Source organism: Typha latifolia, chromosome 12 (genome assembly GCF_019914945.1).
Source record: "Typha latifolia isolate L0001 chromosome 12, TyphaL0001v2, whole genome shotgun sequence".
Taxonomy (NCBI): Eukaryota; Viridiplantae; Streptophyta; class Magnoliopsida; order Poales; family Typhaceae; genus Typha; species Typha latifolia.
Window position 1 is genome coordinate 3,118,601 of NC_133097.1, and position 25,366 is coordinate 3,143,966.

The following is a 25,366-nucleotide window of genomic DNA, read 5'->3' on the forward strand; positions in this document are numbered from 1 at the left end:
TTCAATAACCCAATAGCATAATGAATTTGGCTATCATTATGTAACCCTAATTCTAGAAGATTCCCGCCGATCGCATTCAAATGTGCACAATCGCGTTCGAACACACAAAAGACGTTCTCTATATGTGCGAACATGATGCAGGCGTTCGAACTCGCCCGATCGCGTTCGAACGCATGATATGTGTTCTCTGTATTTGCGAACCTGATACAAGTGTTCGTAAGGGCATTCGAACGCGACTCCACCTACGTTCGAACGTGTCTTACACAAATTTTATTTTAATAAAAATAAATAACTAATGCAGTAAAAAAATATCCTAACTAAATGTATCAGCATGACCATAAAGGGAGTGACTTCTACGTCTCAATAATACTCGACACTTCCCTAACTAGGGTTAGAGGGGGGGTTATTATTATATTTATATATTATGGCCCATACTTGGTCTTAGTCTATTGATCATAGATAATTAGGCAAATGTTTCGTCGGACACTAGATGATTTACTATCGGTCGATGAGAGTCATACCTTTTAGGGCATTTAAGTTAAATAGAGATGGTAGGATGACATAGACCTAGCAATACCTGATGACGTAGAGTGAGGGCATCCGTGAGCGACAACTTATGATTTTGTACATGGTGATGTGATGAGGTGGAGTTGAGTGAGATGAGTGTAATATCGGATGCGATACTGACTCATGTGATGAGTTTACAACTAAAGTCCTTAGTCTGCGGTGGCAGATAATTAGTCATGTTGTTCGTTAGGTGATGGGTTCACAAGGTACCGCTATAGTCTACCCTCACTTAGGGGTATTTGTATGGTCGGGTGTGAATGTTAAGGTGGCTTACGGGCCTGGCTTTATATGAACCTAAGTGAAACACTTGATAGTTTAAGGTGGTGCGTATCCTGTTGTATAGTATTAACATGGTCTATAGGCAAAGCTAGGTGTAACCTTGAGTTTGAGGATATGATAGTCTTGATTGATGCATATCATGTTATAAAGTTTTAATGCATGTGTGAATTAGATAAACATGATTAGTATTTAGTACTGATGCATGAATTATGAGCATGATGAGCATATTCATGTTTATTGCATTGTTGCATTTTTGTTTACACTATTTTTAGATTGTAGAAGTGGATACCTGTTGGGCTTTATGCTCACCATCTTTCGGTAGAAATATTTTAGATTTGTAGATGAGCCCGAATTCGTGGAGGAGCTAGTGAGGAATTGTTTTGTAAGTTATTGTTATTTGTTCTATTGTTATAAAATTTAGCTAGATGGCTTAGCATAGGCAATTACATCTTTTTTTTGGATATGTATTTTGAACATTGTGGTCTTTGGCGTTGAGCTTCCTTCGTCTGTATTATATAGAAATGTGAGTTTTTCTCTTGTATATTATATTAAAATTTTGACTAACATATCACGTGGAAATCATCTGGGTTCCACCCATATGAGGAGCACGTGTATTTGGTGATGGATGTTATACATTCTCCTATTGTCCCTCTTCGTCCTAGCCTTCTCTACCACCCATAGGGTTTTCTTCCTTTCCGTAGCTATTGTTGGCCTACCATCATCATCGCCAACTCCCTCACATGCTAGTCGCCATCTAACCATCGGCTCTCCTTTCTTTTTTTTCCCATAGTCTCCTATCTATCCACATGGTTCACATCGGTTTGTGATTGAGAGATCGAGTAAATGTATTTGAAAAAGTTGATAGACTTTGTAACTCACAATGGTGGTTGTTTTGAGGGGAGAGATTTTCAAGGTTAAATATCTTATGTAAAGTTTATTAGTGTCTTGAGAAAGTAGTGGTATATGCTTTTATAGTGTATAGTAAATTCTCAATGAAAGATCCTTGAGGAGTGGATGTAAGCATTGATCAAATTACTGTAAATCCCAATGTCTTGTGTCCTCCCAGTTTTACTTGCTTATATTTATATTTTCATAGCATACTCGTATTGCAATATGATACAATTTTGATATATGGTATAAGATTCACATATTGAATATGATCTTTTCACATCATGATTTGTGTCTATATATTGATTTTTAAATTATTTGGGATTTGATCCCTTTATGGGGACTATTGTTTAGTCGGAATTCAGAATTAAAAATAAATAAAGGAATTTAAATATTGCAATAGTCATAACAGTTATAATTTGAAATATTAAAAAGCTTATGATATAAATTCCTTTATACTTATATACTTCCTTTACGTGCTTCTTGGATGTGCATCAAAACCATAGGGTTCCTGACCAGCTATTATCTAGAAATAGCTATTAGTATCTATGCTACAATATGTAAGATATACATATATAAGCACACGCACGCAGCATTATGACAACCAGATCTACTGTTAATCACAAATAAAACTAACACAGATGCCTAAATGAAGAATCAGAAGTATTTTGTTTGCATAATTGGTTAGTCAGATATTCCAATATATGTAAGAAATAAACCAAATTCAATACCTTTTGTACAAACTAACCAAAATACATTACTATACAAGTTGGGCTTAATTAGTGGATTTAAATCAAGCCCAACAAACTAAAGTTGGCGGAACCTCATGAGATCTGGTACTGATTGATAAGACCAACAACAACTATTGCAATGGTGCTGTAGATTTGATATGTCATCCATATGACTTGGGCTTTTCATTTATATTCTCCATCACTGCTTTAAGTATTTCTGGTGCATTCAAAACAAGTTAGTCTGTGCCATGAGGAGAAGATTATAATACACCATATGCCACACTAGTAACCTCTCTCGTAGAGAGCTCTATATAATGCTTCATTCAGAACAGCAAAGTTTAGCAATTCCCAACCACAACGAAGTCAACAGATGCAGTTATAATCCATCTTTCCCATGACTTCCAACTTGCTCTTCTTGATGTCATTTTCGAACAATAATAGCAACACAGATGTCCCTGAATACAAGGGCGTAATAGCAACACACCAATGCACATAGTCAAAGATGTTAACTAAAAGTAGTCAAAGATGCTAACAACTTAAAAGCCTTCCATGTCAATTTGGCCAATGATTGAACTCAAATGCTTCATCATCATCATCTCAATCTAGAGAGGGAGAGAGAGAGAGAGGAGTTGTACATGACCCAAATGAAAACGACCAACTCCACAGTTTCACGGCTTCAGGCTAAAAAACCCAAATACTAATTTTGTGCAATTGTTTTGATTAACCTTGAATGTTTAGCAATGAGTTTTGATCAGTTGAGATTGAAGTTATAGAAATAAAAAAGAAAAGGTTCTAGCAATGAAACAGTTGACAAGGTACTACTAGCCACTACTGCTACTCAAAGTCCCTTAATACATTCATATAAGCAAGTGGGTATAATTGCACCCTGTGGTTATAACAAAGCAGGTACGCAAAAACCGGCCAATGCCGCTTACCTACCGGGAATTCAGCTGCATCATTTTCACTATCTCATCGATCTTTAGCTCACTTAGAGAGAGGAGGCTCCGATACCGACGACCGATGGCGGTCGAGAAGCAATCTCGCTAACTCCTGGAGGTCACCGCTGCCGCCACCTCCGCCTCCCGAACACTCACCGATGCCACCGCCGCCCCTAGCGTTCAGCGAGGGCTGCAGCCGGAGTTCGATGGTCCGTTGCGGTGGCTGCTGCTGCTGGAGGGACCAGGAGGGCTGCACCAGCGGGTCGAAGAGCGTGGAGAGGTCGAGGCTGGTGGGCAGGTTCGACGACGATGGAAGGTCCGATATCGAGAAGGCCGGCAGCGGCTGAAGCTGTGGCGGCGGTGGTGGCGGTGGCGGCGACTCTAGGGTTGCGAGGTGAGCCTGAAGATATGACAGCTCTGCTTGGAGGTTTACCACCTGATGCCAAAAAAAAAAAGGAAAAAAAAGAAGAATCATGTACAATGGGATTCTTTGAGTTTAATCAATTATTTAAAACACATTACTCCTAAAGAAGAAGCATGTGGAAACCAATTAAGAAGGTTTGTTAGGTTTGTGTTGCTTGGCTTGACAAGCTTCTTCTCTTAGAAAGAGACCCAAACCAAACCCTAGAATTAACTCCGAGTAAATTAATTAAGCACCGACATATATTGTTCCGTATCCCCCCCGATCTCGAATCCCTTGATGAATTGATATCAATGAAGAAATAATAATGTATGTTTGCATGTACCTGTTGTTGGAGGGCGAAGATGTGGGCGACGCAGCCATAGACGGGGTCGCGGAGGCGAGCTTGAGCCTCGTAGCAGATAGTGACGACGGCGTCCAGGCGCTTGTGGGCAGGGATGTGGAGAAGAAGCTTGGAGACGTTGCTGGCGCCGAAGACCTTGTGCACCGCCGCGAACTGCGACGCGCCTTGCTCCGAGTCGAAGTAGGGTGCGAATATGCATCCACTCACACACTTCCTCCTCAAGAACTTGCATGCCCCACATGGCCCACCGCCACCTCCACCTCCACTGCTGCTACCACCGCTACTACTTCCTCCTCCTCCTCCTCCTCCCAAACTACTTGTGTTGCTTCCACTCATAACTTCAATTTCTTCTCCTCTTAATAGTAGTTGAAGCTAGGAATAATCACAGCATATGTGGAGAGAAGGAAGAGAAGAGCGAGAGAATAAGAGAATAGAGGAGAGGATTGGGAGAGAGGGGGGAGAGGGGGTGAAGAGGGTATTATCTTGGGCAGTTTGTCCTATTGGTTGAAGGTCTTGTTGGGATTACTGTTTGGAGTTCTATTCTTTTTCTTTATTTTTTTTCGTTTCTTTGTATTGATGAGCCTTTAAGGCCACGCCAGGCAGCAAAGCCTTTCTCACCCTTCTCTCTCTCTCTCTCTCTCTCTCTAAAAAACTTAGCAGCTTGCGTGAAGCAAACACGCGATGGAAGAAAACCACAACCCCAATACCTTCTTTCATGCTCTCTCTCTCTCTCTCTCTCTCTCTCTCTCTCTCTCTCTCTCTCTCTCTCTCTCTCTCTCTCTCTCTCTCTCTCTCTCTCTCCCTCCCTCTCTCTCATGGATTATAGCAGCTCTCACAACTACTATCACAGTCTCTCTCTCTCTCTCACCCTCCTTCCTACTACCTCTCCCCACGTGAAGCTAATGCCTTTCTTTCCCTCCATACGCAAATTTTATCCAAAGCCCCCTCAAACTTTATATCTATATGAAAATTAATAAGATAAAAATAAATAAAGCCTTCTTCTCTCATCCATTATTCTCATTTTTTTTTGTTTAGGTGGTAGAATGCAAAACAAAAAAAGTACTCTTTAAGCATCTATTGAGGAACAGTGTGAGTGTGTGGAAGCGGAAAGCGTGTCCGCGTCGACCTTCATCTATCTATATACGTGCAGGTGGGTTACGGAAGCGAAGAAGGCAAAGGACGGCGTCTTCGAATTGCTTTTACTTATCTCCGTTTTATTCTTTCCCCCCAAAAATATATGCCACTGACGTTAGGAAAAGACTTGCCATTTGCCAATGAGACCCTCGGCCGTTTCATTTTGTGCTGTTGGTATGTTTGTCTAATTTATTACCAGGATGGGGAGCTTCATGTGACTCTGGAATTCCTTTTTATACATGTTCGTTATGGTTAGAGGAGGAGCACCCCACGAGATATATACGACCTCAACTGGATGAGTAGTCAAACTTCCTTTCTCTCTTTCTTTTTTCGTCCTCTGATTTTATATCATTAATTTCTTTGGAAATTTGGAATAGTTTATCCAAGACCTTTTTTTGAAAAAAAAATTATAGGTGTTTAGACATGACCGAGTAAAAAAAAAAGGATGAACATATTTGTGCTTAAAGAAAGGGAAAATGTACTTTTGGTGTGCGTCTTCTTTCAGTAGGTTTCATTATTCAAGATTCCTAATTAAGATTGACCAAAATAATTTTTTCCCCACCCACAACACCTAGGTTTGTCTCCTTTGATCGCCTTATAGAATTAGGTATTAGCCGGATAGTTGTCTCGGCGAGTGGGTTTAAAAAATATTTTATTTAATATATATTTTTATATGGGGAATACTGGAAGCTTTAAAAGGACGCGTGATAACTTAGAATAGCTTCTAGAAAAGAAAAGTTTAGCAAATATACTATATCTTTCATTATTATTTACATCATACTTGTTGTGGTTCGGCCCAATTGGGTCACCTCACAGGGGATATTAGATTCGTTGGGTCGAAACTGATTTATCATTAAAATTTTAGTTTTAATAATAGCATTCTCGGGCTATGACTTTTGAAATCTGATATTTGAATGCCACAACCTCGTTGGTAAATAAGTGTTCTTGGGTTTTGGCATTCAAACAATTGCAGCATGGCATTCGAACGCCAAAGTTGTCAAAATTTGCTGACTGCTCTCTAATTTTGATGTTCGAACAGCCACAACCGGCATTCGAATGCTAAACCCTACTGACTTGCTCTCAAGTTCTAGCATTCAAATGCGGTCTAATGGCATTCAAATGCCCAAAACTGAGAGTGCAACCCATCTAATGGCGTTCAAACGCCCAAAACTAAGAGTGCAACCCGTCCAATGGTGTTCGAACGCCCGACGTCGAGATCGTTGTGTTAGGATTAATTTGAACTATTTTAAATTTTTGTTAGCCTCTAAAAATATGAAAGACAGCAATTTTGGAAATTATTGAAGATTATTACCATTTTTCTATCTTCTTCCTTCTCTAGCATCCTTCCCTGCCTTCTCTCTCTTGTTCTTTGTTACAAACCGACTTGATCCGATAAGTAACGGTTTTAGACTAATTTGAGGATTTGATTTTCGAAGAGAACTGCGGAGAATCTAACCGTTGGATCTTGCTGAATTTTGGATATGTTTTCGCCCTTGAAGAGAACTTTCTAAAAATCTAAGATCACAAGATTTGGATGGATAGATCTTGAGATATCAGCCAAACAATAACCGAAGGTCGATTGAACCCTAGCTTATTAGCCCTTCAATGGCTAAATAGGTGCTAGGATAATTTTAGGATAATTCTTCAGAGTGAAGAGGAGAAGTTACTACAGAAGACGGGGATTAGGAGTTAGAGGAAGCCAACCAAGAACTTAGGCAGTGGAAGGAAGGAGGTGGAAGAAGGCGTTAATGACTAGAGCAAGGAAGGGGATAAGGGCATCAAATTATCATATTAACTCTAATTAGGATTTTCTCCACATATTTATAGAGGCTCACCCTTGTGACCCAAACAACCAAATTAAAACCCTGACAAACTAACAATTTTTGCCGCGGTGCGTTCGAACGTGCAAATATTGTTCTCTATTGTTGCGAATACATGCAGGTGTTTGAATGGTCACGTTCAAACAGGCCTGTGGCCGTTCTAATGCATAAATCATGTTATCTGTTTTTGTGAATGCAGGTAGGCATTCGCATGTCCTATTCAAATGCGGTCTGTGACATTCGAACACCCCCTAGCAAAAATTAAACTAGATAAATAGGCTCATCCCAATAAACCCAATGTCGTGAGTGGATCCAATCTGACTGAGTCGTATCATTCTCTTTCTCTATTGATATTTTGATCTAGGTCGTCGTCTTCTCCAAGGACGTCCTTCCCTCCGTCCTCATTTATCGCACCTTCCTAGACCCGTAGAGCCAACCCTTCCTCCGTCATCTCCTTCTCATTTTTCCAAATCCACCATTGCCAACCTTACCACCACCATCCATAAATCTGTTGCCACCATCCATTCACCACCTAATCCATCTTAGTCAGGGATATAACAATATCATATGGATATTTATTATTCGATTAGTATATTTTGTTTTTAATATCTGAAAAAAGTTAGTTTTACTCTGACTGTGACTAACAAACTTTTTAAAAATTAAAAATTAGAATACCTAACTGCGCCTCATTTGCCTTTAAAAACTAATTCTCTATTAAATTTTAACTTAAGCTAAAAAACTTATTCAATGATGTACACTTGGAAAAGATAAAGATTGATAATTAAAATTTCTAGTAGCACTAATGAGGTGGTCATATTTGGTAATTACCTATTCAGGGTTTAGTTAACTTAATAGTAATTAAAAATTGAATTCAATGGTATGATTGATCTCTATGAGAATAAATTAAAATAGAGGGAAATTTGCAACAACAAAAAAACCTTACATTATGGGTTTTTTCTATGATTGGAATCTTATATTATTACTTTTTTAAAGCTCCTATCTTTTACTAAAAATATTCAGAAAAGCAAGTGAGTTAATTTAAACTCGTTTAAGACTCTTTACAAAATAAGATAGTGAACGTAACTTCAGAATTTTAAAAATGTTAATTTAAGTAAAATAGATAATTCCTGTTCTATTAAGATAATGTGAGTTTTAAGTAAACTCGGTGACCTTTTGGAATACTATTAGTAAAAGATAATGGCTTGTTTAGAAAAAGTGATAAGGTATGTGTTACGAACTAGATCTGGACCGATCCGGATGTAAGAAAATTATGAAAATTTAGATGGAGGTAGCCCGTGAGTAGGGTTCTAATGGCTCTAATTTCATCTAACATCAGAGGTTGGGATGGAAGTTAAAAATAAAATAATGGAGATAGGTCAGAGAGGGTAGAACGGTAATTATCCAACATTGTGGCGGTCGTTGAAAGGTGGTGGTGGATAGCCGTATTGTAGGTGGCTGCTAGAGGTAGGAGGTGGCTAGGGTTTGGAAGGTTGAGATGTTCTTACAACTATGATCTACTCCTAGAAAGATAAAGCGATTTAACAACTAGATAAAAGATAATGACGAAAATAATAACTTAGCTAAACTCATATTCATTCCATTCAATTCAATGATTACTATCAATACATGTCAACTCTTATTTATAGAAGTAAAAAATCTTTAGTGGATTGGATCCAGTAGCGGATTATCCGATTTATTTGAAATTCAAACAATAAGATAAAGCTAACTAACTAACTAAATCGCCATTCCTTATCTTTCTCGGATTAATCCTTCGTTTCACTGTAGATAGATTCTGAATTTGGAGATGTCATGAATACTAAAGTTGCCGATATGGAGGTTGGCAATCTTATGTAACTAGTTTGATATTATTCGAACATATGTAGAATATTCTACGAATATTTTATCGGAACTGCACAGAGTTAAATTTAACTAATTAAATAAAATCCTAACTTTCTAACTAAAGTAAATAAACAAATAAGATAACTAGACTCAATCCATTGAGCCCAATCTCCTCTTGATGTGATCTGGTCTGACCTGGTTCGCATCAGTAAGATTCGAATTATGAAGAAAAAATCCATGATGTATGGGTTTTTTTTTGGCAAATTTTCCATTAGAGAGAAGGCTGATTTTGCAAAAAGTTGAGGCAAATATTCGAATGGTAATATTAAGGGTTATTTTGCATGTACACTCGAAGTCATTAGTTTCTTGTATGCCCTTCTAAATTTTGTATTTCCGTATGTACCCTTCAAAACCTATTATTCGAGCATGAATACCCTTCTAGTCCATTTTCTATAAATATATGCTAATATCTGAACTATTTAATAGATGAAAAAACAATAATGCCCTTAATTAAGAGTAATATATGCAAAAAAAATTAGAAAAAACATTTTTATCTTTTTACTATTAAGTTGATTAAAATTCAATTGTTAGTTAACTTTCATGGCTATCTATATAAAGACAAATATTTTCAAAGGTATCCATATAAAAATCAAAGGTTCTGATAGGTATACATTTAAATTTCAACTTGTTATGATTCGACCACATTAATTAAGTCAAGTCAAATAGTTAGTTAGTTTTATCTTATTATTTTTAATTTTAAATAAATTAGATAATCCGCATGTGGATCTAATCCGCTATAGATTTTTATTCCTACAAATAGGAGTGGACATGTGTTGGTAATTATCATTGAATAAATATGAGTTTAACTAAGTTATTATTTTCGTCCTTATCTTTTACCGTAGCCGTTAGATCGTATTTATCTTTCTAGGAGTAGATCATAGTCGTAGAAGCACTCCGATCTTCCAAACCCTAGCCATCTTCCTCTATCTTTCGGCCGTCCACCACCACCTTTGGATGTCCGCCACCCTCTGACGACTACTACAACGTCGATTAATTATTGTTCTGCCCTATTTGACCTTGATATACTATTTTATTAATATCTTTTCATCCAGACGTCTAATTCTCATGAAACGAGATCCATTAGAACCCTAACTTATAATGCTACCTCCATAAATTTTTAAAATTTTCTTTTATCCAAATCGGTCCAGATCTAGTTCATAATATTGGTATTAGAGCCGATGTTTCTCAAACAATGGTCATCATGTGATCCAAGATGAACGAGAAAGGAGTGACCATGGAGGACCAAGATCTCATCTCTATTCCTATGAGAGTTTCTTCGGCCCCTCCTCCACCACCGACAGCTAGGCAAAGACATTGACAGAATCTGTGGATTTGTTGAGAGAATCATCGAAGAAGGGCTTCGAAAGGATCGAGAGGGTAATCCAAGCCTTGATGGTCGTTCTCCTAGCCCAGCACGGCCAACCCGCGCTACTAGCACCATCAGCACGGTCGGCCATGGCCAAAACTAGTCTCCACGATGTGAATGATCCAAGCCATGAGGGAGGGGATGAGTCGGCCCAGGCCGCCTCGACCCTTCCTTTGACCTCAGTGGAGGCCCCATCCCTATCCTCCCATCATCGTAGAGCCTCCCGGACATCGATGCCATGTCAATGCAGCTCACAGTAATGGTTGTGGGATCTTCTTCCCCACTCGTAGTGGGAGGTAGGGTTGAAAAACTTAGCTTCCCATCAGCGGTGATCCAGCCCCAACTACCACATCCACCGAGGCAACAACAGCCTACAGAGCAATCATCGGAAGACTGCCTACAACAACGATTATCACTTACAGCAAACTTACGGCTAGTGGCTGCGGGTCCGGGGCTCCCACGACCACAGGTGGCCATGGCTGGCTTCCTCGGGCCGACTGTAAGCCAGTGGTAGCCAGTACAGCTGCCGGCGACTATCGGGTGGCCGAACTCGATTACCACAATCGTAGGAAGCTACCCCAACGTTGGGGTGGGCCAATCGCAGCTTCCCGTCGCTGGTCCCGTGCAATGGGTCCATGGTCCGGTCCACAACCGCAGGGGGCCGAGGGACCCATTGATTATGCACCATGGCAACTGCTACACTAGGTCAAGCCCAAGCTTGAGTTTAGCTTTCCACCGTCGCTCGCTGCTACATGGACCTACCGGATGGTCACTATCATCGGCCACCTACCCTGCCTAGCCACCACCGAGGCAACAACAGCCTACAGAGGTGCCCCTGGGCCAAAATTCATTTTTAGCCCTAGGGTTAGGGCTAGGGCAACCACATGATGATGATGAAGTACATGATTTTCAAGATTGGCCATGAACATGACCCCGAGCATGAGTACGAGCCCGAGGATAAATAGTGGAATGACCCGGTGGGCCCGCACCATTAGACTGAGCTGAACCGCGTGCAGCCCACGGGTGACATGAGCTGGACCCATAGGCCCATGTCCCACGTGACCATCCTCAACTACAAGTTCATTGGGCCCACGATGACAAGGCCATATTTTGGAATCGATACGGTTCGGACTTCACCGATGTCGTCTCGAGCATGGATACACTTTAGGAGTCTCTTTATTTCTTACTTTCATATTTAATTTCTAAGAAAATAAGTTTTCTGTAAGTCGCGTTCGAACGCGGGTGGAGTGAGTTCGAATGCGGTTGTGAGCGTGGTTGTGAACGAGTTGTGAGAGTGTGCATTGTGTGTTCGAACGCCCCATTCGAACGCACTATGAACGCCTGCATCGTGTTCGCAAATCTAGAGAAGTGGGAAACAGGCGCGTTCGATCGCGCGTTCGAATGCCTACATCGCGTTCGCAAATCCAGAGAAGAGCGAACTCGACGCGTTCGAACGTGGTCGATGAAATTGTATTATTTAGGGTTAATTTTGAGTTGTTTGGTTAGCCTCTAAAATGGATGTGGATGGCAACCAAAAGATTATTATTGAAGAATTGAGTTTGGCCTTGCCTCCTTCGTCTTCTTCGCTCTCGTTCTCTCAATTCGCAGCAACGCCATTTCTAACCTCCCTCGACCGGCCAATCACCCTAGACCCTTAGGGACGGCCCTTTCCTTCCCCTTCTTTCAATCTATCCAACACTTGCCCTAACCCTTCCATCAACCATAACCTTTCCATCACCACTTTTCACCGGTACCACCCCACAAACGCCGGTCCACCTCAAACCACCATCATCCTAGGATCTCGTGCCTCCATCCACGGATCCTAAACAGACCACCCTGATGTTCGTCCACTAATCGAACAATATCTCGAGATCCCCACATCCGATTCACCTGTGTTGGACAGCTCTATTCTGGGGCTACAACATATCTAAATTTCACATCAATCTGACAGAGACATCTTTCGGGATCTTATTTCAAAGTTCCGTGCCAGATTCAGTCCAGATCAGAGAATTAGAAGAGATCGAACCTTAGCCTAAGTGGAGATCGTATCAAGCTTGGTATCAGAGCCACTATTCCTCGGAGAAGCACTTCCTATGACGACCACCAGAGCCATGGTTGCACGGGGAGAAGATGAAGAAGAGATTCTCCCAATAGAGTGGGAGAAACGATTACGGGGACTTTCACCTGCGGATCCATCCGATCTAATCGGAATACGGAAGAACCTAGTGTTTAAGCCGTGTTGTGGTCTCTATCCAAACAAATGGTCATCAACAACCAGATGATGATGGAGATGATGCGGGAATTACAGGCGACAAGGGAAGCCATGGCGAACGGGAACGCACCATCGACCCCACGATGCGAGTCCACACCCATGAACCTACCGCCACTAGTTCAGCCTTTGCAACCACAAGAGCCGCTGCTGCCACCACCCTATGGGCAGAGACAAGCAAGGATGGTTACACCAAGCCTAGTTGCAGGTGAACCCATCCGACAAGCGAACCACTATGGAGACCACCCTAGGGATTAAGATTTGTGGGTGGGTCAATACGATCCAGAACTACGGCGAGTTAATCAAAACCGAAGGAGGGGTCATCAACCCTTCATGGTGCATCCTCGTCTAGTTAGACAAGGACTTGGACATGATCCGGAATGAGACAATGGCATCCGTGGACAAATCGTGTGTCTCGAATTCCCCAAGTTTAAAGGTGGCGATCCGATCGATTGGTTGTATAGGGTGGAGCAATTCTTTGCATACCAAGGTATGATGGAAGAATACAAGGTGATGCTTGCGAGCTTCCATCTTGAGGATGTGGCGCTTCATTGGTTTCGAGCAGCCAATGCCAATGAGACTATCGATACTTGGGCTGAATTTTATGCTGATATCACACGACGATTTGGAGTGTCGGGGTATGAAGACTTTGATGCTCTCCTCTCAAAGACGGTGCAAAAGACCATGGTTGGGGCATACCAAGAAGAATTCGAGAGGATAAATAGTCGATGTCATCCACCATGGACGGATCAGCAACTTCGCAGCACCTTCATCTCCGGGCTGCAGGGAGACATACAAGCCGATGTGAAGGCGTTAAGGCCTAGAACTTTAAAGGAGGCCTTCAAAGATGCGGTGCTTATGGAAGACAAACACAGGGCCATGATGTTACACCTGAAATAGAGTTGGACTAGCCAAGGAAGCCGCAATCAAGCTCAACCAACCATAGCGGGGGGAAATATTAGTAGAGTACCGAGAACTGCTGCTGCGATGGTGCCCACTCAAGCACCCTTGAAGCCATCCCAAGATGTGAAGTACGAACCTAGAGGTCTGGGACGAGCACTCACACCTGCTCAAGTGGAGGAACGAAGAGCCAAAGGCCTATGCTTCCGTTGTGATGAGAAGTTTGTACCCGAGCATTGCTGCGCTAAACCAATGGGATCGGTGATGCTAATCGACGGATTGGAGGAGGCTGAGGATGAGTTTGCAGCTGAAAATGAAGGTGTGGCTAGACATCAAGGAGAAGAAGCTGAGGAGCAACCTATGGAGGACATGATAGCCGAAATCTCAATCCACGCCTATTCAGGGACAGTGGCACCAAAGATCTTGCGGGTGAATGGTGTAGTCAAGAAAACCACAGTGAGAATCTTGATTGACATCGGGTCCACCCACAACTTCATTGAGAAGAGGAGGCTCCTTAGGTAGATTGGGCTCGAGTCGGAACCCACGCGACGTAACGATTGGAGATGGCACCATACTGCGAGCGGATTTTATTTGTGGAGGTGTGGAATGGAAGGTGCAAGGACCAGTATCCAATACCAGTAATCGAGGAGTTGCTGGATGAACTCACAGGGTCGACTTACATCAGCAAACTTGACTTAAGAGCGAGGTACCATCAAATCCGCGTCGACCTAGAAGATGTGCACAAAACGGCGTTTTAAACTCACGATGGCCACTATAAGTTTCGAGTCATGCCATTTGGGCTCACCAATGCACCGACCACCTTCCATGTCCTGCTATATTCTAGTGTATAGCAGAATTGGAGCGAGTAGTTGCAGCATGTGCGGGAGGTATTAAATATCTTGCGACAAAACCAGTTAAAAGTCAAGATAAGCAAGTGTCTTTGGGGAGAGCCCTGAGTGGAGTACTTGGGGCACATAATCTCAGCAAGAGGAGTGGAAGCCGATCCAAGCAAGATCAAGAATATGGTGGACTGGCCGATTCCTACTAATCAGCGGGAATTGAGGGGATTCCTTGGGTTGACGGGGTACTATCAGCGATTTGTTGCCAACTACGGCAAAATTGCTGCCCCGCTGACCTCCTTACTCAAAAAAGGAGGTTTTCAATGGACGGGCAAGGCAACGGAGGCCTTCGAAGCCTTGAAAACAGCTATGTCTACCGCTCCGGTTCTAGCACTATCGAATTTCAGCAAGCCCTTTATGGTAGAATGTGACGCTTCGGGTGAGGGCATTGGAGCAGTTTTGATGCAAGAGGGCAGACCCGTGGCATATATGAGCAAGGCATTGTCAAACCAGTTGCGACAGCTATCCACCTACGAGCGCGAAATGCTAGTGATTCTCCACGCCGTCACCAAATCGCGACTCTACTTGATTGGCCAACGATTTACTATCCGCACGGACCAGCGTAGCTTATCCTACTTCATGGAGCAACGTTTGCACACCCTAGCCCAACAACGATGGGTCACGAAACTTCTTGGGTATGACTACGAATTAGTCTACAAAAAGGGGATCGAGAATCGAGCAGCCGATGCCCTTTCGCGCCAACCGAACACAAGTGAGCTTGCCTTTTTTTTCAGCACCAACAATTCCTTTATTTTTAGATATATGGGGAACCAATGCAGAAGATCATACCATGGAGGAGCTTGAGTCAGAATTCAAAGATCACTTCCCAAATTTCAAACCTTGAGGACAAGGTTGCGGAGGCGTGGTTGATTGATACGATTCAGAGTTCATCGATGTTATCTCGAGCATGGATACACTTTAGGAGTGTCTTTCTTTCTTATTTTAATGTTTAATTTCCAAAAAAATAAGTTTCCTGTAAGTTGTGTTCGAATGCGAGTGGAGTGAGTTTGAATGCGATTGTGAACGCGGTTATGAACGGGTTGTGAGAGTGTGCATTGTGCGTTCGAACGCCCCGTTCAAATGCACTGTGAACGCCTGCATCGCATTCGCAAATCCAGAGAAGTGAGAAACAGGCACGTTCGATCGTGCGTTCGAACGCCTACATCGCATTCGCGAATCCAGAGAAGAGCAAACTCAGTGCGTTCAAACACGGTCGGTGATATTGTATTGTTTAGGGTAAATTTTGAGATGTTTGGTTAGCCTCTAAAATGGATGTAGATGGCAACCAAAAGATTATTATTGAAGAATTGAGTTTGGCCTTGCCTCCTTCATCTTTTTCACTCTCGTTCTCTCAATCCCCGGCGACGCCGCTTCTAACCTCCCTCGATCGGCCAATCACCCTAGACCCTTAGGGGCGGCCCTCTCCTTCCCCTTCTTCCAATCTATTCAATACTTGCCCTAAACCTTCCATCAACCATAACCTTTCCATCACCACTTTTCACCGATACCACCCCACAAACGCCGGTCCACCTCCAACCACCATCATCCTAGGATCTCGTGCCTCCATCCACGGATCCTAAATAGACCACCTTGACATTCGTCCACTAATCAGACGATATCTTGACACATCTGATTTGCTTGAAACTTGATTTATTGGAAAGTTCTTTTCTGGGGCTACAACATATCCAAATTTCATGTCGATCAAATAGAGGTATCTTTCGGTATTTTATTTCAAAGTTCCGTGCCAAATCTAGTCCAAATCAGAGAATTGGAAGAGATCGAACCTTAGCCTAAGGGGAGATCGTATCAGGATCCAAGCTCAGATCGTCAAGCTTGATTTTTCAAAATTCTCTAGAGGAGATCCGCTAGATTGGACCTATCTAGTAGAGCAATTTTTTACGTACCATGGCATGCTCGACCACTAGAAGGTCCAGCTAGCCTCATTCCACTTGGAGGGCGTGGCGATTAGGTGGTATCAGTTGGCTGAGCGGATTCGATCATTCGAGTTTTAGTAGGACTTTGCAAATGCAATTTGTGCTCGGTTTACTCTGACCCAATATGAGGACTTTCAGGCCAAATTGACTAAGCTAACTGAGCTAACAACAGTTTGAGCTTACTAAGATGAGTTCGAGGGGATCTACAACCGGGTCATTAACTGGTCTGACTCAGCCCTGAAGAGTACCTTCATAGTGGGCTTAGGCCGAACATTCAAGCTAAGATCAAGGCTTTGAAGCCCACTATTTCTGACGAGACCTTCTCCTTAGCTGTTCTTATGGAGTCCAAGTTGGATTAGTTGTACTAGATTTGCAAGGAGGAGAGAAGAAATATGGCCCAAGCCTACAGCCCACTAGAGACAACATCTGCCCCAATCAACCTGCACCGATGGCTTAGCTTAACCGGTAGATGATCTCGCACTGCTTTGTACCCAATGACTTAGAAGAGCATCAAACAAAGGCTTGTGTTTTTTACTGTGATAACTGATTTACCCCCGATCATAAATACAAGCGCTAGTCAGCCTACGTCATGTTCCTAGGCGGACTCAAGAAAAATGAACCAGATCCACTAATTGGCACGATAAGTTGTATGACTACAAGGACGTGAGAGACTATTCACCTTGAGGACAAGGTGTCGAAAGCGTGGTGAATTATTACAATCCAGCTCGAGCTTGTAGTGCCTAGTCCGTCCAAAGGCCCATAGATGATGACCCATCTTTTGAGCTATGTTCGTCCGCAATTAGTTTAACCCATGTCTATTAGATTTAAATTTAAATTCCTTAAATCCTATTTAATTATTTTTATTCCTTAAACGTTAAATATATGTTTATATTATTGTGCTCATGAGAGAGCATTAGCAATTATCACAAAATTTGATTGTGACTAACTTGGTCAAGATTGGAAACAATTATGGAAGTGAGAACATTTAGAAAATTTTGAATCATCTAAAAATATTATTTCTAGGCTTTTAGAAAATATTCTACCATATAAAAATATTGTTCTCAAACATTTAGATTCAATTAGACACGGTACGTCTGTCCACTCACAATTGACTCACTTAGTAATATGAGCATGGGCTGAACTGGGTCAGAATACTTGAACTTGACTTGAGTAGAGACTTGTCCAATACTAGTCTAGGAATGGGCTGGACCAAACCTTATCCAAGCCTGAGTTCGATTTTATTTTGTCCAGGCCAGACCCGACTTGGTCCATGAGCACCCCTACTTCAAAGATGTGGATTCTACTTCAAGGTGGCACAGGGTTGGTACCGAATCCCATCAAGCCACATGTGGCAACCATGGGTGCTAAGCACGATGTTTGCTCGTTGAAAACCTAATGGGTGAAGATCCAATGTCAACAAGTGTCCGTGGATCTTCAATGTGACCAAGATATAGAAGACCCTAGGCTGGTTTGGGTCTAGGCTTGGCTCAAGTGTAGTGGAGGTTTAGGCTCAGATATACGGGGGTGATCTTGATTGGCTTGGTGTAGGCTTGGGAAAGATAAGGCATCTTGAACTTGGGTCCATGGTCTGCTCCAAATCCTCCTCGAATTCTAGCAGTAGTAGAGGTGCAGAAATCGCTGCATAGACTAAGGCAACCACGACTATGCTATGTGGTTAGAACATCCTAATAGTTGGCCTATGGTTTGGCAGCTATCTTTGGTCGAGATGGTGGTCTCATGGACATTTGTAGGGTTGGCCCCATAGTTTGAAAGGTCTTGTCCTTATGCTTGAGTAGTTATAAAGCAGCATGTTGCAAAATAGAGTCTTTCGCTGCAAGATCTTGCAGTTGCAAGCTGAAGATGGCTTGGTTCAACGCCTCGATGGAGGCTTGCGAGGCTCGTTGTGATGATTGTGTTTCCAACATCATGGCATGCATCATTGCCATTAGTTGGACCAAACTCGATTGTCCAAGTGCAGTGTAAGGTGATGCCATCGCTAATGGAGCATTAATTGGATTCATTCCCTCTAAGACAGCTGCTTCCGCTACCTCCAATGTGCCCTCTTGATGGTGTGATGTCATTGATCTCGTTGTGGGCATTTGTTTCAAGGAACTATGGCTTTGATACCAATTGATATGCACCAACCTAGAGGATATTCAAACTCTGATACCAATAATGTGAATCGAGCATAAGGGTGTATTTGTTGTGATGGTGGTAGTGCAGATGGTGAAGGTAGTGGCAGGGATGATGAGTTTTAGAAGGTGTAGATGGAGGGAATAATAGTGATGATAATGGTAAGGATGCAGATAGATATGAGATCTAGAAAGAAAGATGAGAGAAGAGGAGGCTAGCCCCATGGGACTAGAGGAGTGGCTCCCAAAGGAGGGAGGGAGAACCACAACCTTGGTTGGCGACGACCTTGACTTGAGAGAATGAGAGGGAAAGAGATCAAGAGACAAGAGGTAGGAGAAGATAGAAAACTATTAGTATTCTTCCATGATCTAAAAATGACTATCATCCACATATTTATTTTGAGGCTAACACACAAAATTAATTAAGCCCTAAATCAACTAAATAATTTACTAGGATATGACTATGACCTGGTGGACAAGAAAGGAATTGAGAATTGAGCCACCGATGCCCTATCACACCAACTTGATTCAGCCAACCTAGTCTCATTTTTTGGCCCTATTTTTTCCTTCATTTTAGAGCTGAGAATGGCTTATTTGGAAGATCAGCATATGGTGGAACTTGTATCTAAGTTAGAGAAAGAACCACCGAACTATTATGAATTGGAGCTAAGGGATGGATTAGTTCTTGATTGGGGTCGAGCTAAGCCGAGTTGCAGGTCAGATGTTCGATATGCCCAAGCCTAAAACTAAAAATCCTAAAAAGATAACAACAACTAAACCTACATAAGCCGGTCCGACCTAGTGAACCGAATATCCCCCGTGACGTGACCTAGTCAAGCTTGGATCACATCATGCACATAATTAAAAACTTTAGAATGGTCTACATGAAAAAAAAAAACCCTAATATTAATGTAAGGTATTAACAATTATTTTTCTTCAAATTTTAGGAGACTCTTACCGTTCTTATCTTATAATTATATCATTATCTCAAAAGATAATTCGTACGCATTAATTTTGTATTTATTCGTTTTCGTATTATGTCTCTACTTTTTATTGATCTTTCACTTATATGTAGTATAAGCACCAGAATGGTATTTATTGTTGTAGGATTTTACTCAAAAACTGAATATGAGTAAAAATATTTCTTAGATTTTTCTTATTTTAAGAGAAAATTACAAATAACACTCTACTTTTAACTATATTATAAGTACAACACTATTTTTTTTTCTTTTATAAATACAGCCTTCCATGTACTAAATCTGTAATAACCCAAGTAGGGTAAAAAAAAAAAACTAAAATTTGCTGGGCACGATGCGACCGGCCACGCTGTGGCTAGGGGTGGCAATCGGGTCGGGTTAAGCGGGTTCGGGTCGGGTCAGATTCGGGTCGGGTCAACATTACCTTGACACGAACACGACCCGATTAATAAACGGGTAACACGACATGACCCGCCTAACCCGTTTAATAAACGAGTCAAGTTAACACGACACACTAACACGACCCGTCTAACCCGTATACTTAAACGGGTCGTGTTAACCCGAGACGTTAACACAACCCGTCTAACCCGTTTAATATAAATCCTATATAAAATTTAATATTTACTAACTTATTATATATAAATGGTGTATTACACAAATAAAATAACATATTTTTTACTCAAAATTCATATAATATCAAAATTACAATCCTAATAATTCATCATAATAAAATCCATCCAATTGAGTTTAAAACAAAATTTTAATTTTCAAAAAGTGTATCATACATTCATACAAACAAAATAATACATTTCCAACTCAAAACTTATACAACATCAAAATTACAATCATAATAATTCATCATAACAAAACTCATACAATAGAGTTTAGAACAAAGTTCCAACTCTCAAAAAATGTATCATACATTCGTACAAACAAATAATACATTTCCAACTTAAAACTTATACAATATCAAAATTATAATCCTAATAATTTAACATAAAAAAGTCCATACAATATAGTTTAAAATAAAGTTCCAACAAATTCCATACAATCCCATGATAATTAGAACAAAATGTAGAGTTTACAATCCATTACAAATTACAAATAGTTTGAAATATGTAAACATTATCATTAAGCTCTCCATCTCCAAATATCACGACCCTGCCAAAAAGAACAAAAAGTAAACATCTAAAATATAAGATATATATAAAAACTTCACTTACATTAGTTAATGAGCATTCACCGGATTTAGATTTATGCATTTGAGCATTCACCAGATTCTACAACTTCACTTGCATTAGCTATTAAGTCCAAATTTGTAATATCTTCCGTTAGCTCCTCCAATGCTACCAAATTGTCTATCATAATATGATAAAATAATTAGTAGACTAAACTTTTTGAATATTTATATAAGAAAACAATAATATACTTACCTCTAGTATGAAACAACCAATCTCGAGTACAAATTAAAGCTTCCACAGTTTCAGGCTTTAAAGCACTTCTATATTGATCAAGTACTCTACCACCAACACTAAAAGCAGATTCAGAAGCAACTGTGGAGATAGGAATACTTAATATATCGCATGCCATGAGAGAAAGATCTGGATATCGAAATTGATTGGATTTCCAATAATTAAGAATATCCAATTTAGAACTTCGATCAATTCGAGGCTCTTCAAGATACAATTCCAATTGTGATTTTTGTGATTTGCTCACAAACTCAAAACTCTCAAATGAATCAAACTCCTACATAAAAAAAAGAATTATTATTCTGAATAGTATGAAAAATATTAAAAAAATATATAATGATAAGAACATATGAATGGTATTAAATTACCTTCATCATAGAGTTGTTATCTTTAGTAACATTTGAAACTTTACATAAAGTAGCTGAAGATGTCACATTGGAAACTTTAGAAGTATTCTGAACATAGTAATCAAAAAGTGCAAACAACTTCTCGCGGATCTTTATCATCTCATAAGAAGAGCCATAGAGTTTGTTGTACGAGAATTCCACAAAATGTATTTTGAATCGTGGATCTAGAATGATAGCTATCGCCAAAATAATACTGTATTGTTTCCAATATTTTTCAAACTTCACAGTCATTTGTGTGGCTATATGACTAATAAAATTATCTGAGCTTCACATGCCTTCCATTATATTCAATTGGATCAAAACCACTTTAGAAAAATACAAATTTGCTGTAGGGTATATAGATCCAGAAAATAGAGATGTAACATCATAAAACAACTTCAAAAACTTGCAAATCTTTTCAGCTTTACCCCATTCTTCTTGTGATGGACAATACTTGTAATTTGAATCACTCAATTGTAAATGAAGAAATGCACGGTGGTATATAATAGCACTGTCAAGCATTAAGTAAGTTGAATTCCATCTTGTAGGAACATCTTGTCTTAATCCTTTACTGTTATTTAAAGAAACTTGTTTAACACACTCAGCAAATTTCTGTTTTCTGACTTGTGACCCCTTAACATATTTGATACTTTCTCTGATTTTGAATACGGAATCATCTATTTCTTTCAGACCTTCTTGCACTATTAAGTTAAGATATGAGCGCAACAACGAACATGAAAGAAATCACCATCACATAATAAAGCATCATTCAACATAAGTTGGCTCCTCAACAACTCAACAAACAAATCATTTACAGATGCATTATCCAATGTTATGGAAAATAACTTTTTCTCTATACCCTATTCAGTCAACAATGTATAAATCTTATCAGACAAAGCTATTCCAGTGTGTGGGGTTGGCATTGCACAAAAATTTATAATTTTTTTTTGCAATACCCAATTTTCATCAACAAAGTGTGCCGTGAGACATAGATAACCATCAGTGGTTATGGAGGTCCACAAGTCAGATGTTAAACTGATTCTTCCAGGAATAGAATGTAACCAATCTTTGAGTTTATTCTTCTCCCTTCTGTACATTTTCAAAACATCTGCTTTAGCTGTATTTCTACTAATATGTTTGACCTCATCACATAAGTAACTGTGCAATATTCTAACTCCTTCATAATCAATAAATTGAAAAGGCAATTCATGCTTAATAATTGTCATTGTCATCAATTCACGATATTTCTCCTGATCAAACTTAGAAACATGTAAAGACATTGATCCTTCTGATTTGGCAAGAAATAATTGGCCTATATCTTTAGTTTTCAACTTTGGGCATACAAGTATATGGCGTTTCATATTTCCAGTCCCATACTTACTATCTGATATGTATATAATACCACACAATTTACATCTGGCTCTCTTTAACCCATCTTCTCCTTTTGGTAGCTCCGTAAACACTTCCCAAACACTGGAGGTTTGTTTCCTTTTTCTTTTACTACTAGAATTCTCTCCACCAACTATGGGTGGAGGAACCTCCTCAGAAATATTTTCTCCATCTTTAGGAAATATCTCCATACTATCATCACCCATAACTAAAATGAAAGCAAGAAAAATAATATCATAACATGGAACCAAAGCTATAAAACTAAATTAAATTGAACTAAAATCAAGTAAGATGAACTTGACTAAATAGATCAAACAAGAAATTAAAAAAATAGATCTTTCTAAACTTGGCTAAATGGTGTGCTAAGTCTGAATGGTGTGCTAAATCGCTAATTAATTGAAATTCTGAAATAGATCTTTCTGATGCATTTGGTACTATGCAAATAAAATCTTTGCCTATAGACTTTTCTCAAATTTAAAAAAAAACATAACAAAATGCATAAAGAAACAACATTGGGTAAATGGAGAATTTTCAACCAAATAATCTGAGAGCATAATGACAATTCTGAAAGCGAAAAGATTTCAGTTGCATTATGTAAAATAACCTTGTTTTAAATCCAAAATTATATGGCTGCATGGTGTGGTAATAAATTTAAAGTTGCAAATTCCCCAACGGCATGGAATAACTACCTTCCTCAGACAGCAGCTCTGAGATCTTGGATAGAAATTGGTACAACAATCCTAGATATACAATTAACAAGAAACAGGACTCATACCCCAATTTAAGTGCTTTATTTAAATTGAATCACCAATGTATGATTGTATTTTCTAAAGTAAATTTTAAGTTTTTAACTCTTCTGATCTATATTTAGCGAAGAATGTTTTGAGATGAATTGTTTTTTAATTTACTGGAACTCGTCAACAACATTCTAGTCTACTTTCATCTCTTGGAAATTGTGGGTTCTTGAATCTATGGATGTCTGATGTAGCCATGAGCATCTTGTTTCTATAAGCTTTTCGTATTTTGCATTCTCATCTTGAGTTTTAGAAAGATGAAGCCCCCTAGACTAGAGCCTTACAAGGATTACATCTTGATGAGCAAACATTCAATTGTAGTAAATGTCCAGCAATATTAATATCTATATTCTATAGTACGAGCATTCTGTTAAACACATTCATCAGATTTCTTGTCTGAACTCAGGTTGCTCTTACATTGGCTGACTGTTATTTTTTCTACTATACCTAATAATTTGAATTCAAAACAATCTGAGTTCTAGTTGACTATGACTTGTTCAATGTTATCAAGTACCTACTGCAATTGCTCATACTTTACACATGGATGAAACTACCTGTAATGTGTTGATCTGTTTCTTTGTAGCTCCAAGGGCTATGGAGAAGTGTAAGAACCGAAATTAGCAGTGTTGCTGAACCCAGTTGAAGCACAAGCAAATCAGATGGCTGCAAGGGAACTTCTCAAAACCAGGAGAGACGCAAGGGGCTCAGGTGGCGTGACGCAAGGGGCTCGGGTGTCCGGCGGTGCGAGGGTCTCAGGTGTCCGGCGACACGACGCAAGGAGCTTGGGTTTGGGTGACGATGGGAAGGGGGCGTCGGCGGGCTAGTGTGGGGAGGAAATAAAATTGGGAGTTGGACTTTGGCCAAAGTATTTCGGTGACTTGAGTTGTAGGGTAGGAGGGTATTTGGGTAAAATTAGAAATTTAGAATATATATGTGTTTGGTGGGTTCGCGGGTTCGCGGGTCGACCCGACCCGCCTGACCCGTTTACTTAAACGGGTTAAACGGGTCAAGCGGGTCAGAGGCATAAACCCGAACACGACCTGATTAATAATCGGGTTAGGTGGGTTGACCCGTTTATGACCCGAACCCGATTAATCTAAACCCAAACCCGATTAACAATCGGGTTATCGTGTCGGGTTATCGGGTCGGGTCAAGTTTTGCCACCCCTAGCTGTGGCCAGCCTCATGCCCAGCATGCAATGCATGCTGTGGCAGTAGTGGGGGTGCCACGCACCTCCACCGAGCCACTCTTCTCCACGCCACGGCGACGCATGGAGGTGGGACTCGGCCCACCGGCCACTCTGCCGCCGCCGCGTGACCTTCTCTTTCTCTCTGTAATATTCTTTTTCTCTCTCTCTTTTCCCCGCATTCTCTTGATCTCTCTCTTTCTAGCTCTCTCTCTCTCTCTCTCTCTCTCTCTCTCTCTCTCTCTCTCTCTCTCTCTCTCTCTCTCTCTCTCTCTCAATTTCCTCTCAGGACCACCAGAGGTTTGAGCCGCCGGCGAGAGGTCGGTCGCTGAGTGGCCGATCTGTCGGTATTTGCGAACGTGATGCAGGCGTTCGAACACTATCTTCACCCACGTTCACAACCCTGTTCACAAACCGCGTTCGAACTCACTCCACCCGCGTTCGAACGCGACTTACAGAAAACTTATTTTAATAGAAATTAAACACTAAAACATGAAACAAAAACACTCCTAAAGTGAATCCATGCTCGAGACGACGTCGGTGAAGTCCGAATCGTATCTTATGTACGTGCATGTTTTGGCCTACAACATGATTATATGACTTTATCTAGAGATGATTACAATCGAACATATTTTATCATGCATT

At 40.5% G+C, this 25,366-nt stretch overlaps 1 protein-coding gene across 1 annotated transcript; it reads right to left on the bottom strand.

Annotated features, from left to right (window-relative positions):
• Positions 1-3,272: 3,272 nt before the first annotated feature.
• Positions 3,273-4,639, bottom strand: LOC140799000 (LOB domain-containing protein 30-like). Its single transcript, XM_073153095.1, has 2 exons — positions 4,150-4,639; positions 3,273-3,839 (listed from the first exon to the last, which is right to left on the bottom strand). Exons 1-2 carry the CDS (start codon positions 4,501-4,503, stop codon positions 3,450-3,452), a joined length of 744 nt encoding a protein of 247 aa, XP_073009196.1. The 5' UTR covers positions 4,504-4,639; the 3' UTR covers positions 3,273-3,449.
• Positions 4,640-25,366: the final 20,727 nt, after the last annotated feature.